The 16,288-nt window shown below is 41.5% G+C and overlaps 2 protein-coding genes across 2 annotated transcripts in view; both read left to right on the top strand.

The window, feature by feature from the left end:
* The first annotated feature begins 6,314 nt into the window (after positions 1-6,314).
* On the top strand, positions 6,315-11,498 carry LOC112553987 (galactose-3-O-sulfotransferase 2-like). Its single transcript, XM_025221533.1, has 3 exons — positions 6,315-6,585; positions 7,732-8,013; positions 8,792-11,498. The coding sequence occupies exons 2-3, from the start codon at positions 7,750-7,752 to the stop codon at positions 9,797-9,799; spliced, it is 1,272 nt and encodes a 423-aa protein (XP_025077318.1). The 5' UTR covers positions 6,315-6,585; positions 7,732-7,749; the 3' UTR covers positions 9,800-11,498.
* Positions 11,499-11,521: 23 nt separating this feature from the next.
* Positions 11,522-16,288, top strand: part of LOC112553988 (probable ATP-dependent RNA helicase YTHDC2) — a 35,404-nt gene continuing 30,637 nt past the window's right edge. Inside the window, 6 exon segments of the mRNA XM_025221534.1 lie at positions 11,522-12,184; positions 12,547-12,710; positions 13,033-13,123; positions 13,465-13,652; positions 15,312-15,518; positions 15,898-16,048. Of these exon segments, the coding sequence (XP_025077319.1) occupies positions 12,102-12,184; positions 12,547-12,710; positions 13,033-13,123; positions 13,465-13,652; positions 15,312-15,518; positions 15,898-16,048 (884 nt within the window). The 5' untranslated portion in view covers positions 11,522-12,101.

Raw genomic sequence — 16,288 nt, 5'->3', positions numbered from 1 at the left:
AAGGAGAGCAACATATAAATGGAGTCATGCAGCTCTCAGTGAGACAACCTGGAGCAAGAGCTTTGCCGGCTAGCCATAGGTGGTAGCACCATTTACTGCAAGTTTTCCACAGATGGCATCACTTTCTACAGTAAGCTAACTGTAGGTGGCAGCACCATACATTGCAGGCTATCCACTTAAAGAAACCCTCCATCTATGATGTGTTATCAATGACCAGCAGCACCACATAACTTTCTTATTGTGGACTTGTAATTTGACACCAGCTTCTGGATCTGACATTCTTGTTTTGAATGAAGAGTCGAAAAAAATGTGTGTGTGTATGTAAATATATTGGTGGTGCTGGATGTGGGTATCAGTGTTAATCACAGTGACGTTCATCTGCAACTCTATGCTTTACATTAGTGGAGGAACATGAAATGTTTATTAATGTGTATATTTGTGAAACGACACTTTCAAAATCAGCTTTGCCATGGTCCCTTGAACAAGAAATACAGAACAGTTTTGCCGTTGTACCTCATGCTGCCAGTGAGAAAGTCTCGGCCGTTAATCAGATACAGCTGTAGCTGCTGGCAAATGCCGTCATAAAAAGCTGACAAACGATGCAGCACGTGCAGCAATGACAGGGTGCAGAGAACTTTTACTACTCTTCCTTTCCTCACTCTGTCTCTCAGTAGCTAACTAAAACATGTAGTACCAGAAAACAACTCGTGTATTTTTTTTTTCAAGCCATCAGTACCTCAGTAAAATGGTAAATAAAATATTATATAAAATATTATGTTGCTCTCCCATTGGTTTACAACCTTAGTTAGCTCCAGATGAGTTTCTTCTTGTAATCCATCTGTGTCCTCGGCATGTGTTTGGATGACGAGCGCCAGACTAGCTAGCCATTCTGCTTCAACTAAACAGCCATTCATCCTCAGCCAAATAATAATAATGTAGATTTACACAGAGAATGTATCCATTGTACATTAGACTCAATGCACTTTACAAATATTTTCAGAATGCAAAACACTTGAAGCACACATTTAGACAGATACAAATGAATATAACACACTGACACAGACCAAAACATAGCAACCAGCTAGAGTAGGGATGCTAACCACATTAGGCCCGCGAAGGTGCCTCATCCAGAAACACCATAATTTCATTTTTATCGTGATTCTGGCAAACCTGCCATGTTCTGGCCCGCGAGACTTTATATCGGCCCTCGGGCTAGCAAAGGTTGGACACCACTGAGCTAGACACATCAACAGACAAAAGAGACGGGAAAATCTGCTCATGAAGCATGGCAGGAGTTATAGGCATAGGAAAGGATGATTAGACTACGAGTGGGAAAACATGAATGTGACAAAAGATATGTTCAGATTTCATTAGGTAGCGCAAGGATACCGGCGAGTGCTGGAAAGAAAGTAATTTTATCATTGAAGGCAGAGTGTTGACTCAGATACGGGTGATATAGTTGTTTACCGGGTACCAGAGCTCAGTTTAAAGCGTACAACTTGTTATGGACATTTGAAGATGCGTATTATGAAGTAAAAAGTATTCATAGAGTGGGCGGAAGTGGCTTAATCTTGGTCAACTTTCTTTTCTTTTTCGTCGAATTAAACTGATTGTAAGGAGGTACGATTTATTCAAACCCACTAATACGGAAAACTGTTTTGGTTGGGGTGGCTACATACAATAAGCTCAGCTTTTAGTGGCACCTGCTCTGTTCTCAGAATAACGCTGGATATTGCACAGACCTACATTGTATAAAGGTAGATTGTACTAAGATCCGTTGTGTTATCTGCACATTCGTCTTCATCGTACATGCTATATCTCGTAATATGTCGCGTGCAGCTACTTACCCGTATGTGATATATATATATACAGTATAAGATCTAGTGATGTCGTGTGTTGCTACATACCCGTATGTACAATATATACTACATCTCGTAATAACGCATATCTCGATTGACAGGTGTGTAGATACATCCCATGTCACACCGTGGCAGCAGGCGCTGTCAAGATCCCTGTCATGCTCAAGCACGTGGCACCCGCACATGCTGGGCACCCAGCGGAGTTAAAACTGGGTTATCGTTACCCGGGCATGTGTGGGGCGGTGCGAAAGGAAATGTTACCTGCCAGGAAGTTGCCAGAAGAGTACTGTTACATGTCTGAAGGTAGAGGAGAGTTCTGTTATACAAGAAGAGTACTGTCATGTGCTATAAGAACAGCTGTATGTTGAAACTATGGCAATAAGAACATTAATGTATGTGTTCAGGGTTTAGAAGTTAGAAGAGTAATGGTGCACTTTACATGAAGAGCAGGGTTATATGTTCGAGGTTTGCTCCGATAATGAGATAAAGGGTCTCATATCCTGAAGACCAGAGGGTCAATAAGAGTGGCTCACCATGTCTGGTACATAGAGTACAGAAGGTAGTTTTCTCGATCTTTCTGCGGTCTTTACTTTCCCTGATTGGCTAATACCTCACTCAGTTTTATCTCCTGGGTTTAGAGGCAAGAAGAGCAAAATATTATGATTACAAGGTTCGCTTTTTGAGAAGATCACCGAGTTGTATAATTAAGACGAACACGGAGTTATATAGTCAAGAAGTGGTGGCAAGAAGAACGCTTCTGAGAATCCGCTGTTATGAGTGTTATCCCCCCAGATGCATGCAGCAGTTGTCTCGCGTTCTCAAGATGTTTCTATTTTTGTGGGAGGAGGTGTATACATAGCGGGACTTTATTTCTAATATTCCTTTATTAACCTCAAGCAAAAAAGTAAAAAAAGAGTAGAAAGTGGAAAACATCTAAAAGCAAAACTATGCAGTATTACAGTATCCATAGGCTGGCAAAAGTAATTCAGTTGTCATTTTCAGACACACGAAGTAAGAAACAGTCAGGGAGTCCATCTGTCAGCCTGGATCACAGGTCTAGAATAAAATATTTCAGACAGTTTGTCTTGGAAGAAGAGAAAGCCAGACTTTATAGGGCTTATGAAATTTCCTAGAAAAATAATTGAAATAGTGAGCATTACATGCTAGAGTATCTGAAGTTTTTCAAAGAAAGGTGAATTGCCAACGCATGAAAGGATGTTTAATTGATGACAATCGCCCGACAGATGCCATGGTGGCGATGTTGTACACTTGGAGCTTGACTCAAATGTTTCTAGAATAACCAGATGTGCCAGTGACTTAATTGATGTCATAGTTGATGATAGTTCAACTGAAGGACTGCCCGTTATTTCATGGCCAAGAACCTCTCTACCCCCGTGTTGTGATGTCAGCAGTGTCCTGGGGGCCTGGGGCAAGTGCATCAGTGTTGGGAACTAGAAACCCTCGTCAAGTACAGACGGTCGGAAACGTAAGTGCATGGAATAGATCATATCTGAAAAAAATGCGTTCTCTCTCTCTCTCTCACACACACACACACACGATATACATAAAAACAACCATTAGCCATGCCATAGTAAGGCATGTACCATGTACAGTATCTATATTAGACAGGTAAACATAAGCACGCAGAATCAATTATAAAGACAGATGAAGATACAGCAAGTCACAACAACGAAAGAGCCACCGGAACAATTATTCTAATGATTAGGTTTGATTCATGACAAAATGCAGGGACGATACCCGTTTTCGTTTGGGGTAAAAACCTTTAACCTCCGAAAGACTTTACACTGACATGCACAGTGACTTTTACGATGTCATACACAGAACACCTGAACATCTGACATGTACAGAACACCTTATAACACTGCCATGTACAGAGCACCTTTACACTGACATGTACAGAACACCTTATAACACTGCCATGTACAGAACACCTTTACACTGACATGTACAGAGCACCTTATAACACTGACATGTACAGAGCACCTTTACACTGACATGTACAGAGCACCTTATAACACTGCCATGTACAGAACACCTTTACACTGACATGTACAGAGCACCTTATAACACTGCCATGTACAGAACACCTTTACACTGACATGTACAGAGCACCTTATAACACTGACATGTACAGAGCACCTTTACACTGACATGTACAGAGCACCTTATAACACTGCCATGTACAGAACACCTTTACACTGACATGTACAGAGCACCTTATAACACTGCCATGTACAGAACACCTTTACACTGACATGTACAGAACACCTTTACACTGCCATGTACAGAACACCTTTACACTGACATCCACAGAACACCTTTACACTGACATCCACAGAACACCTTTACACTGACATGTACAGAGCACCTTTACACTGACATGTACAGAACACCTTATAACACTGACATGTACAGAGCACCTTTACACTGACATGTACAGAACACCTTATAACACTGACATGTACAGAGCACCTTTACACTGACATCCACAGAACACCTTTACACTGACATGTACAGAACACCTTTACACTGACATGTACAGAACACCTTTACACTGACATGTACAGAACACCTTTACACTGACATGTATATTGTTGCACCCGCAATGCCGGCAACTAAAGGATTCTATCTCGCTCTGCTTCTCACCGAAAACAACAGAAGTTGCTATGGACACTGGATTTGTTGTCAGGTTCTGCGAGAAGACCTGAACTGGTGGCCGTGAATGTAAAGAGCAAGAAGATATACACAGGCGGTGTGGCAGTAAACTGAAAATTAGTGAATTCTTGAATTGTTAAAAAAATCACAAAAGTTAAGGTGAGAAAGAACCACTTTCTTGGAAGAGTACTTTTTAAGTGCCTTAAGACATTTATCTTACACATTGCAGCATGAACTCTGCTAAAACTGACTGTGGGCATGGTTGATTGTCTTTGCCGCTGAACTCTATTGACTTACATAGTGAGCTACACGTACACTCCTAGCTGACAGATGCTGTTTGGGTGTCATGGACTAGTCCGTGCCTCCGTGTTTTTCTGATTATTTTAACCCTTTTGCGACTTAATGACTGCAAGTGTAGAAAGAACGTATGGAAGAAGGAATGAGATTGTCAGAGGGGAAAGGGTTCACCGTGACACGAAGTATTTGGTGAACACGGCTCAGCAGTAGATTTTGGAGGGAACGAGGGAGGAAATGTACTCAGGCCTGGAATAGTGAAGGAAGAAGACGTGCCTGAGTCACCATATGTAAATGTCCCGAGCTGAGATTACAGAGTAGACCAGGGCAGTGGCCATCCACGCTGGATGCGGCACGGTGCTGACCCCTTGTGGATTAACCTGGCCTAGAGGCCTAGGCGAATGTTTTTATGACACGGGTGGTTCTACAACACATTGGCACGAAATAATTGCACATTCTTTCAATACACTACAATGTCAACAAAACGATTGTCTGAGGCTGCCCAAATCATGTTAATTTCGTTATCGAACTCTTTCCCCTCCGACTTTCTCATTCCTTCTCCCATACATTATTTCTACACTTGCAGTCATTAAGTCGCAAAGGGGTTAAAATAATAATAATTTTAAAAAAAAGCAACAACACGGAGGCACGGACTGGTCCGTGACATTGGGGAGAAATAATCTGAGCTGAAAGTGATAAACTATGAGCCTGATGCACACACTGTATTTTTCTCATGAGCATTGTTACAGGTTGTGTGGTTGTATGGGTGTACGACTTCTACTGTCACACCTGCTCTAAAAGTGGATGTTGAATAAAGTCTCATTTATTTATTATTTTCTGGGGAACTTTATTACCCCTTGAATAATGTAATTATTCCGTAAAAGATTATAAATAGTCTTAAGTATATCATTCTGGTACTGTTTCACGCACAAAAGACTTTGTACTATGATGGTGCTGATTGTACACTGAGACAGCAGGCAAGTAAAGATAAGTAAAGATACCAGCAGAAACTCCTCCCCTGAATAAGGATAAAATCCATTATTTTGGCAGTGTCGATAAAATTGTCTCCATTAAACTTAACTTTAATGGAAATGTGACCCGGATCGGTCCTGCTACATGACAGAAATCATGCTAGGTGTTTTCAAGCATCAAACTGACATTAGCTAATAAAATGCTCAGTCTGCCATCTGCAATAGCGGAATCAACGGGCTATTTGTTGTTGTGTTTGTATACACGTATAGCAAATTTAAGGTAAACCCACACTTCTTTATCGCTTCAGTGTTCAGCCACGAAGCCCAACAAAAGTAATCAGTAAATCATATAATTGTAGCGGTAGCACCGACGACCCTGTCAGTAACAGCCACTATAAGCAATGGGAGTCTACCTGTCAACGGATGTTTGATGAGGTCACGTGAAGCAGCTCAGCACCTGGTGCTTCTGTAACCAAAGTATGGTTGTCACTCGCGTTTTCCAAACACACAATGCAGTGAGCGAGACAATGGGTGGAGGGGACTAGTAACTAGAGCCTTCGGACAGACTGTCTCACCTGATGCCAGAGACACACATGGTCACGGGCAGTCTGTCTCACCTGATGCCGACAAAAGGGTCAAATCAAGGTGGGTGACTGGGGAATCAAGAGTGGTGAGTGGGGACAGCGGTTTGCCAACAGGCAGAGTGTATGTAACAGCTTCACACATTTGGTTCTGCTGGCTGAAAATTCTGCAAGTCAGCGTAGAGGTCTTCTGTGCACGTTTAGGTGAGAAAATTATCATTACTTGTTGAGATTTTGATATGTAGGGAAATATGACTGCGCACTTCACACAGAGATGTGTAGACAATTAGAAAAATGTAAAGAGCTACTAATAACGGTCTGCAAGAGTGGAATGCCTCGAAATACTAGCTTTAAAATACTAACATTCTCATTCCCAATACTAACATTCTCATAATTCTAGCTGCTAAAATACTAACATGCTTATCGCTCTAGCTCGAGGTGAACAAAGTTTTTTTCATTGCGGGTCGGTCTCAAAATTCTCAGCTGTGCGGGGGGCCGGTAAAAGACCCCAAACCCAGGCCACGTGACTACACAACATACCTAGTGATACTTGAATGGACAACAAATGAGTACATAATGGCCTTCACTTACCAAATTTATTGTCTAAAGTGAAACTGTTTGAATTTACAAACCAACCTTTCCTTTGAAGGCAGCCGCCCCCCATGCTGTCTAACGACTTCATCAGACATGTCAGCCTGTGACTTGTTACATTTGTACCTTGTCTGTGTGAGGATGTTCTGGACTGCTGATTTACAAATCCGTTGTACTTGATAAATTATATTTCAGCCAAATTAATCTAGGCTGAATAAAAATATGACAACAACTGCACTTCACATTTTGGCAGACGGGTAGGTCCAAAGACGTCTGTGGGCCGCACCCCTGCTCTAGCTGTTAAGATACTAACAATTAAGGACTTTACCCCAAAACGTGCCATAACTGCTTTCATTGTCAGTGTCTGATGTTAAATCATTGTGTACCTTGTATTACCGTGTCTGAGTAAGTTCTAACTAGTCTTGTCGTATGTCAGTAACATGTCAGTGTCTTCAAAGCCATGCTTTGAGTTATCTTTCTACACAAGGAGGAGATATTGTTGTTTGTTGGTTTTATTTACATATGCTGCTCTTTTCTTTATGTAAAATATCCGTTATTTAATATACTTTTATAAGTGTACTACTTTTGACTACGGTCATTTTAAAACGCTGTCTAATTTATAGTAAAATAGCGACTAGCCTGTCGTCACCATCATCTTCCTCATCATCATCCTCATCCTCATCATCATCATCATCATCATCATCATCCTCATCATCATCCAGTCACGCAATGATGTGCATGGTTGTCTGACGTTCCCAGCCTGCCCGGCGTCACGCAATGGTGTGTCACGAGGGAGATTTCTCTGGAGCATCACATCGCTGCCAGCTTCACAAGAGACTGATGTCACATTTGGGATGTCACAATAAAAGGTGGCTGATATTTCTAGTGCTATCCTTAGTACTGGGCACTTTCCTGATAACAATCAGCTTGCCATGGTGCTGCGCGGGCGATTTCGCGCACTTCTCTTCCCTTCCAGTCGTTTGGAACATCAGCACCTCCAGCCGGCATCCGGACGAAGTTTTAAATGTAATCTTTGTAAAGGTGGGTGAAATGACACATACTATTTTTTATCATTTGAAAGTGAATGAAGTGAAATACATATATTATTCTTGAGGGTGGGTAAACTGACAAACTGCAGTGCTCTCCATTGTAAAGGTGGGCGCAAGGGCACACCGAGTTCGTAGCTTACATCCCATTGTTGTTCTTGTGTCTCTTCGTGCATCAGGCTGCACACAAGGCCTCAACCAGAGTCCACCACCGATGTCGATCGGCTGAAACCCGCTGTAGGTGACCCCATGTCCAGCCCTTTCCTTTCATCTCCCTTTCCACTGTTCTTCTCCACGTTTCCTTTGTGCCTTTTGTCTGGAGTCCATCGCAGGGCAGGTAGACTCCCATTGCTTATAGTGGCTGTTACTGACAGGGTCGACGGTGCTACCGCTACAATTATATGATTTACTGATTACTTCCCACTGTAGCTGTTTAAATTATTCTAATCATTGTCAGGAAAGCACGACTAAGGCACTGAACTGTACTCTTTTTGTAAATAGACGGGAAACGTTATTCTTTTTTGCTTGCTCGGGGTAGATTTTCATACGTTTCTGTCACTCATCTTGCTTTGATCTTTTGCACCTGTGTTCCTCCAGAGACATCAGACATGCCGACACTGACTTGGGGAGATGTTTGCATTCTCTGAACCTTTAGTGTCACAAGTCACATTCTCCGAGTTCTGCCTCTTGTTGTTATTGTTATTGTTATTGTACGTGATGTGAGTTGCACTACATTGGTAAGGCTGACACGTGCCTCGTGTTTCTGCGTGCAGGTGCACAAAGCCGCCAGCTCCACCATGTTTAACATCTTCATTCGTCTCTCAATATCACGTGGTTTGTACGTCATGTTTCCCGCTGAAGGTAACATCCACAACGAGACAACTCAAGAGGTTCGCGGCATCGTTCCTCACCCTCAGTCGCCTCCCTTTGTCTTCAACGTCTTGTGTCATCACATCGTCTTTAACGCCAGCCAGGTACGTCACGCCTTTCCAAGTGACGTGCGATACGTCACTATGCTACGTCAGCCGTGGGGCCAGATCGTCTCGGCTTTCCAGTATTACAGGGACGTTTATCCCAAACCATATCTAAAACATGTCGACAGCTTTGAGGACTACGTCAGTGATGTGTTGAGGTTTGAACCTACTGATCCTCGTCAGTCTTTCACTAATAACCGCCAGAGCATCGATCTGGGTCTGCCCCCAGATCAGCTGTGGAACTCGTCGCACGTGCCTGTCTTTGTGCGACACGTGCAAGACACGTTTCATCTGGTGCTGCTGGTCGAGCACTTTTCGGAGTCACTGGTTCTTCTAAAGCGACGATTGAGATGGAGCATGAAGGACGTGGTGTTTATGGTCAGCAACCGCCAGACCAGCAAGATCAGCGTCAAGATACAGCGCCACCTGCAGGCCCGCCTGCTGCAGCTCAGCCACTATGACATGGCCCTGTATGGACACTTCCACGCCATTTTCTGGCAGCACGTGCAGGCGGAGGGACCGCTGTTTCAAGATGAGGTTAGGACTCTTGACCACATTCAAGCCAAGGTCAGGCGGTTCTGCTCGCGCAGCGCGCACTCACGTGACTGTCTGATGGTGGAGGCCACGTCCTGGAGTGAAACGTTTACCATCTCAGGCGCCGAGTGCCAGGTGCTGCGCATGACAGAACTGGAGCTGAACGAGAGAGCTCGGCATCAACAGGTGTCACGCATGACTAAAAGGAATACCATGCACACGTTGCCAGTTGCCAGCAGTCCCTGTTCTGTTGACATCAGAACCTTTGACTGATGAGACACTGGCCCTGACTACACATGATCCTTCACTTCTCACCTTCACAGAGCGGCGTCAGCACGTGTCAGCTGACCGTCACATCCTCTCAGTGTCATCTCACTGAGGGAAAGTGTCAGGCTGTATGCTGTCGACTAAGTTCTGGAAGAGAGGCAGCTTGCAAACTGGAAAAACGCGAAACAATTTACATTTTGTTTCCACATGGAAGTGGCACATTTCACATTTTGTTTTAAAGTGTAAGGTCGCACACAGTGAAAAAATCAGAACTGATGAGAATTAGAATTTGTCTTCATTGGCGAGTGGGCAGGGATGGTTGAGCTTATACTCGTTGTTATAATGTGGTGGCGTTGGTGGCGGCGTGTGTAGGGGGTGGGGGGAACTGGACATTGTGTTCGGGAAACCTCAATTGCTATTCCACGTTGACAGAGTCAACAACAGTGAAAACAGTGTCATTACTGCACACAATTCTTAACAACCATACACTACGAGCAGGGCCGTGCTTAGGGGCAGGCGGACGAGGCATCTGCCTAGGGCCCCGCGCTTCAAGGGGCCCCGCGCTTTTGATTGATATGGTAACTAGGTATATGGAAGTGTAGTCAGCCGTGGCGTGAGGGCCCCGCACATGCCCTTTGCCTCGGGCCCCGCGGGGGCTAAGAACGGGCCTGACTACGAGCCATTTCTTCAAGCGATTTCATCGTTTTTAATAAGATGTTTAGATGCAAATGTGTTCACATCCTGTGGTTGCTCGATCGGTCGTTCACGCGAGAGACCACCGGGCAAGCAGATGTGCCATGAATCAAAACACCCTTGTGGCTGATGTCTGGAGGTTTGTGCCTGGCTGACCTTTCACATCTCTAAAACGAAGGAAATTGTACAGCTAGAAAGTATTCAATAACTAAGACATTTGATTTTATGTATAAAATGAATTGGATAACAGCTTCTGAGAATAATATAAATGAGATACTTTGGTTTTACAGAAATCTTCTCTTTTTATAGAATGCGATCTATAATTATAAAATTAATTGTATTGCTATAGAGTGCATTCTGTAATCAAGAAATGAATTCTAACTAAATTAAAATCAGAACTACAGCCCTTAAACATAATCCTGATGTATGCGTGAATACTGTCTATGTGCCGATGAAGATTATGAAGGCCCAGCCAACGGCATCAAATCAATCAAATAAACTTTACTACGTCACACGCTATTTGTACCGGACAGCTTGGGTACTACGTCACACGCTATTTGTACCGGACAGCTTGGGTACTACGTCACACGCTATTTGTACCGGACAGCTTGGGCACTACGTCACCTGCTGTTGCTGTCCGTCTCGCGCTGCTCGCGCGACCACGCGTGGGAAGGGAGGGGATGCGGGGTGGAGGGAACAGCAACGTCAGCAGTACCATAGATGTTATATAGGGTATATCGTCTATGGCAGTACCCGCTGACCTAAACAAGCTCCCGCTATACACTATATGTGCCAAGTTAATGAGGTCGACCGACCTTCTGATGATCAGTTCTTCTTGTGTCAGCATCTTGCTTAATAACTCTACACTTCTCCCATGATCGGCATATGCTTTTGTAAAAATTATACATGAGGGTTGTAAGGTGACCAGACGTCCCGCATTTGGCGGGACAGTCCCGCTTTTGACCTCGTGTCCCGCCTGAATATCGGGCGGGACGCCCAATGTCCCGCTTTCTGGCTTTCTGGCAAGTCCATCAAATGTCCCAGTTGTCTTTAAAAATCACTTTTTTCGGCGTTTTTTGACGGTGACGACACCATCATCGGCACGTGTCCCGCTTTCGCCCCCGAAACGTCTGGTCACCTTAGGGTTGCGCTGGTGGTATACAGAATAATTAAACAATAAAGCGGGGATAAAACGTTCAGATCCAGTTTTGAATTGTTACAGCTATGTATATTTTAAGTTTATACCTGTTTAATTATTTATGTACTTTGTTTTCAGATGTTGTGCAGATGCCGTTTGGGCCTACTTTAAAGTTGGCGAATATGCTACAAAAATAGTATTATTCCTCTTTCGTCATTATAATTAGAAGTATTAATTGAAAGAAATATTTCCGCCACATAAATAATTACGTTTGTGGTTTCTCTCAGTTGGACACATGCAGTGACTGGTGGGTAACCTTTTTTTAGTTGTCTTAAATAGGGAATTATTCTCAATGATCGTAAGCCCATCAAAACACACATCACACACATCATCTGTTTGCCGTTGTGCCGATGACGTGACGAGGGAGACGAGGGAGTGTACGAAACTAAAAGTAGAGCTAGCACTCCTTACAGTAACATGGCGACGCGAGAAGTCGTCTGCAACAGACCTGCTTCAAATAAATCAGATTCGCCATCACCTGCACCTTCGCAGAATTGCAGGTCTGATTTATTTGTCATCAAGGATTAAACCATTCTGATCTTTTTCATTCAGATCGAACAATATGATATTAGTTTTTAATGTATTATGACCTCCTTTGTAATGGAGTGAATGAAACGAAAACTTAGTAACTAAGTCCGTACTTCAATATGAAATAACATTGAAACCATTTAGTAAATCACTGTTAATTAAGCATGTATACGTTTTGAAACACTTTTGTATACTCCTGATCCTATGCATTGTATCAGATGCTCTGCCTTTCATAATATTCCATTGCTTCAGTCAGCCTAGGCCTCGGCCTAATTCCACGAAGAGAAGGTTGAAGAAGTTGAATGATTATCATTACACTTGGTGTATCTCACAGTGGCAGGAACTCAGGACAGCTTTCCAGCAATAATATTCAGGCACACCTGACAATGTCTGCAAGCAGAGGACCTCGTCTCGATCAAGCAGCATGCATTGGCGAAGAGGTTAAAATTGGGGTCCATCTTGCAATCGAACGCTTTCGCTTAGATGAGAAAAGAAAAGGTACATTGATCTACATTCCAAGTATATTGGAAAAATGTTTAATGTAATAGTTTAAAATAAGTTTGGTGCCATCGAAATATTAATGACAAAGTTGTGTAAAAGGAAAAGGGCAGACATTGGACAAATAAATAAACTTTCCCTGCCAGAGTAAAAAGTTAAATTATTTCTTTAACTATGATGCCAATTTATTTGTAGCAGTGTATATTTAATACAAAATATACAACCTATTGATCACAGTTCACAATTTATCACTTCTTTAAAATGTAATGGAGAGATTGCAATGTGCAGTGTAATGTGCTATTTATGATATATGTTAATACAGAGCTGGAGTTTCCCTCCTCATTCACAGCCACAGAGCGTGCATATATACACCGTCTATGCCAGAGCTTGGGCCTGAAGTCCAAGAGCAGAGGGTAGTTGATAACAGTAGTGGAGTTGTACATTCTTGCATGTGTATATATGAGATCAAGATTTAGATTGGTTAAATTTGATTTCAGTTTTTAATAAAATCAGCAGTCAAAGGTGAAGGGACAGTGAGAGATGCTTTGATATATGCATTATTTCTTGCGATTTTTGTGTGTGCTGATTAGGGAGGCTGGGCATTTAGGTCAAGTTATTCTTTATTCTGTTTTAATTAAATCATTTAAATGTGAGATTGAATGATAATAAAATGAACACATGCAGAAAAGGCAACACATTTTAAAGTAACACTGAAGGCTAAATCTTTTTTTTTTTATCTATATATGAACTTTAGGAAAGGTGCTAACAGATTTCTGACCATCTACAAAAAGGATGGTGTGACGTTAGGCAGTTGGACAGCAAGTTTTCAGCTAGCACGAAACTCACGGCACCAAATCATGTCACTGCTGCAGCGTCTACCTTTGACATCAAGGGAACGAGCTGACCTTCAGCCACGTACACACAAGATGTCAGTCAGTGAAGGTAGCTGACAGAGGTGTTCCATGTTCTGCCTTCTCTTAAAATTCTTTCCCTTCTCCTTTCGTAATATTTTCTTTATTTATCATATTCTCAAAATTGTAGTTTTTGGCTATAGTGTGTTCACTTAAAGAACTCGATCTCAAGATAGCTTAACTCAAAAAGGTCTCCTCCATTAGTCACCACATTTTCAAAATATAATACAAAAATAACTATTTGTTACAAAACTATAAATTTGATTTAGTTTTAAATATCACATTTAGCAGAAATGAACTGTTTTACCTTCAGGAGGTGGATTTTAAAAAAAAGAGATTTCACATATGTTGCATACCCAAAACTGCCTTTCAGATTTGTATTTTGGAAGTTGAGCTGCAGTAAAAACTTAGTATGTACATTTAAAGTTCCAGTGATTAATATATACAAGTACTCTTTTTTCCTCCTAATGTCAACACATATTAAGTAGAATCAGTAAAATCCCAAGATACATAGTAATTCAGCTGATTTTTCCAATTAAACTGACAGAAAACAGGGGAAACATCGACCTGGGTAATCTATCACATTTTGCCGACTATACCTCAAAGAATTTAAATTTGAAAAAGACTGGATGTCCTGTTGTACAAATCAAAGGAACCAACTTCTAGATAAAGGGTTCAGCTTTAAAATGAGTTATTTCTTGTTCTTGTACTGTTCACAAATTAAAAAAAACTAATAGAAGCACCATACATGTGCATAGTGTGACCTCTTAAACAAGGCGAGCCCCTGGCTAGGCCTTGTTGGTTCGACTGTAATGAGTTAAATGTATGATAATAACATTTCGTAGTCTTACTCAGACATAAATAATCTACAATTACAAGCATTGATTTGTTGGTCAAAGCATTATTTTGGCTGTAATTGGCTTTTAAAAAAGAATTTTGTTGTGTCCACCTTTAAGTCTAAACTTAAGACACATCTTTACCATGACCCTGTCCTGACCATGAATGTGCATAGTGTGTGTCTGTAATTGACTTTGTGTATGACTGGGTGTCTCTTGTAGAAGTGTGTTATATGCAAATATGGGTGCATGTTTGTTGCATGGTTGTCTGCATATTATTTTTGTAAAACACTCTGAGCAAATCATTGGAAAAGCACTATATAAATCATCATTATTGTTATTGTCCGGCTCACTTTTGTGGGGGGTACTCACTTTGGCCACACATATCTCTAAGACTCCAAATATAACAAAATGGGCGTGTTTCTAAATTTAGATAATAGTTTGTACACTGCAAAGACAATAAAAATTAATGATTTGTGATTGAGGACACTGTCTAAAATGAATTTTGAAATAATAATAACTTATCTACATTAATGAACATATGATTCTCTCTATCCCCTGCAAAATTATGTTAAAAGAAAAACAAAGGATGCAATCCAGTCACAGGTGAAGCATATTTAAAAAGTTACATCCCTTAACACAGGAACAGGAAGACTGCAATTTGATGACTTAAATTTTTCTGGATTTACCCTCTTTTCAATATAACAAGAAGATGGCTAGCAATTTTTCATCATTTTCTAGCCTACTTCTGACACATTAGCTGTTCTTAATCATTATTAGTTATGTTTATTCATTTCTACATTAAAAAATTAAAGGTCAAGGCTTGGACTCTAAGTATTAATTATCTGCTGTAGTCACACGGGAATTCAACAAGACAACAACAGGCAGACTAAATAATGGTGTGCCTCAAGTACCTCCTCGTCGTGGAGAATCAGATTTAAATAGTTTCCGCCAGACATTACCTGTATTTCGCATGCGGGAGGAGATTCTGGCAGCAATCAACAATAATCAAGTTGTTTTGGTGTCTGGTGAAACAGGGTCTGGAAAAACTACACAGGTGAGTTTTAAGTAATTTTGGTGCCTCTTATTTATTCCTTACCAACCATAAATTCATCTTTCTCTCATTAATAATGCCTGTGACAAAGGAGACATTCTTATAATTGGTATGGTTATGTTTGTTAGTTCATGTTTATTTTCATGTAGAAGTTAATATGCTTGTGCTTATGAGGTAGGCAGAGAATAAGTGTAGTGTGTTTGATACAGATATTAATTCCATATTTACAGTCATTATGAATACCTGTAGGAAGATCTGCCCAACATACACACATACAATACTTGTAAACTTTTACCGTTCAGAGTCTATGTCAACACAGAACATTTGAGTTTGATTGAAAGAACGGAACACACAAAGCAGTTTCTTGTTAAAACTTACAGCCGTAGCGCAGATAATTCTAGATGATTGCAGTGCACGTAGCCAGCAGTGTCGTATCTTGTGCACACAGCCACGTCGCATTGCAGCTCTGTCCATTGCAGACAGAGTGGCGGCAGAGCGAGGGGAGAGAATTGGCCAGACAGTTGGCTATCAAAAACGGTCGCCCCACGCTGAAAAAGTACGGGTAGTGTGCGTGTGTGTGTTTTTTTGCATGTCATGGAGGGCAGAGAGTTGATATCTGTAATCTGTCTACAGATCTTTGCCTTTAGAACAGTTTAGATTGCTTAACATCATGATAATTATCAAAGGATATAAAGACATGGGTTACTTTTGATGATATTATTAGCTAAATAACAACTTCAGTGTAAATGGCTGTCTGTATGCAAATGTTTACAAACC

Source organism: Pomacea canaliculata, linkage group LG13 (genome assembly GCF_003073045.1).
Source record: "Pomacea canaliculata isolate SZHN2017 linkage group LG13, ASM307304v1, whole genome shotgun sequence".
In the NCBI taxonomy this organism is placed as follows: domain Eukaryota; kingdom Metazoa; phylum Mollusca; class Gastropoda; order Architaenioglossa; family Ampullariidae; genus Pomacea; species Pomacea canaliculata.
The sequence above is the reverse complement of the archived record's forward strand: the minus strand, read 5'-3'. Positions and strand labels throughout refer to the sequence as shown.

Coding starts and splice junctions, on each gene's coding strand:
- LOC112553987 (XM_025221533.1), top strand. CDS start 7,750: ATGGTGTGTCACGAGGGAGATTTCTCTGGAGCATCACATCGCTGCCAG. Junction 8,014..8,791: donor TAAATGTAATCTTTGTAAAG/GTGGGTGAAATG, acceptor TTCTGCGTGCAG/GTGCACAAAGCCGCCAGCTC.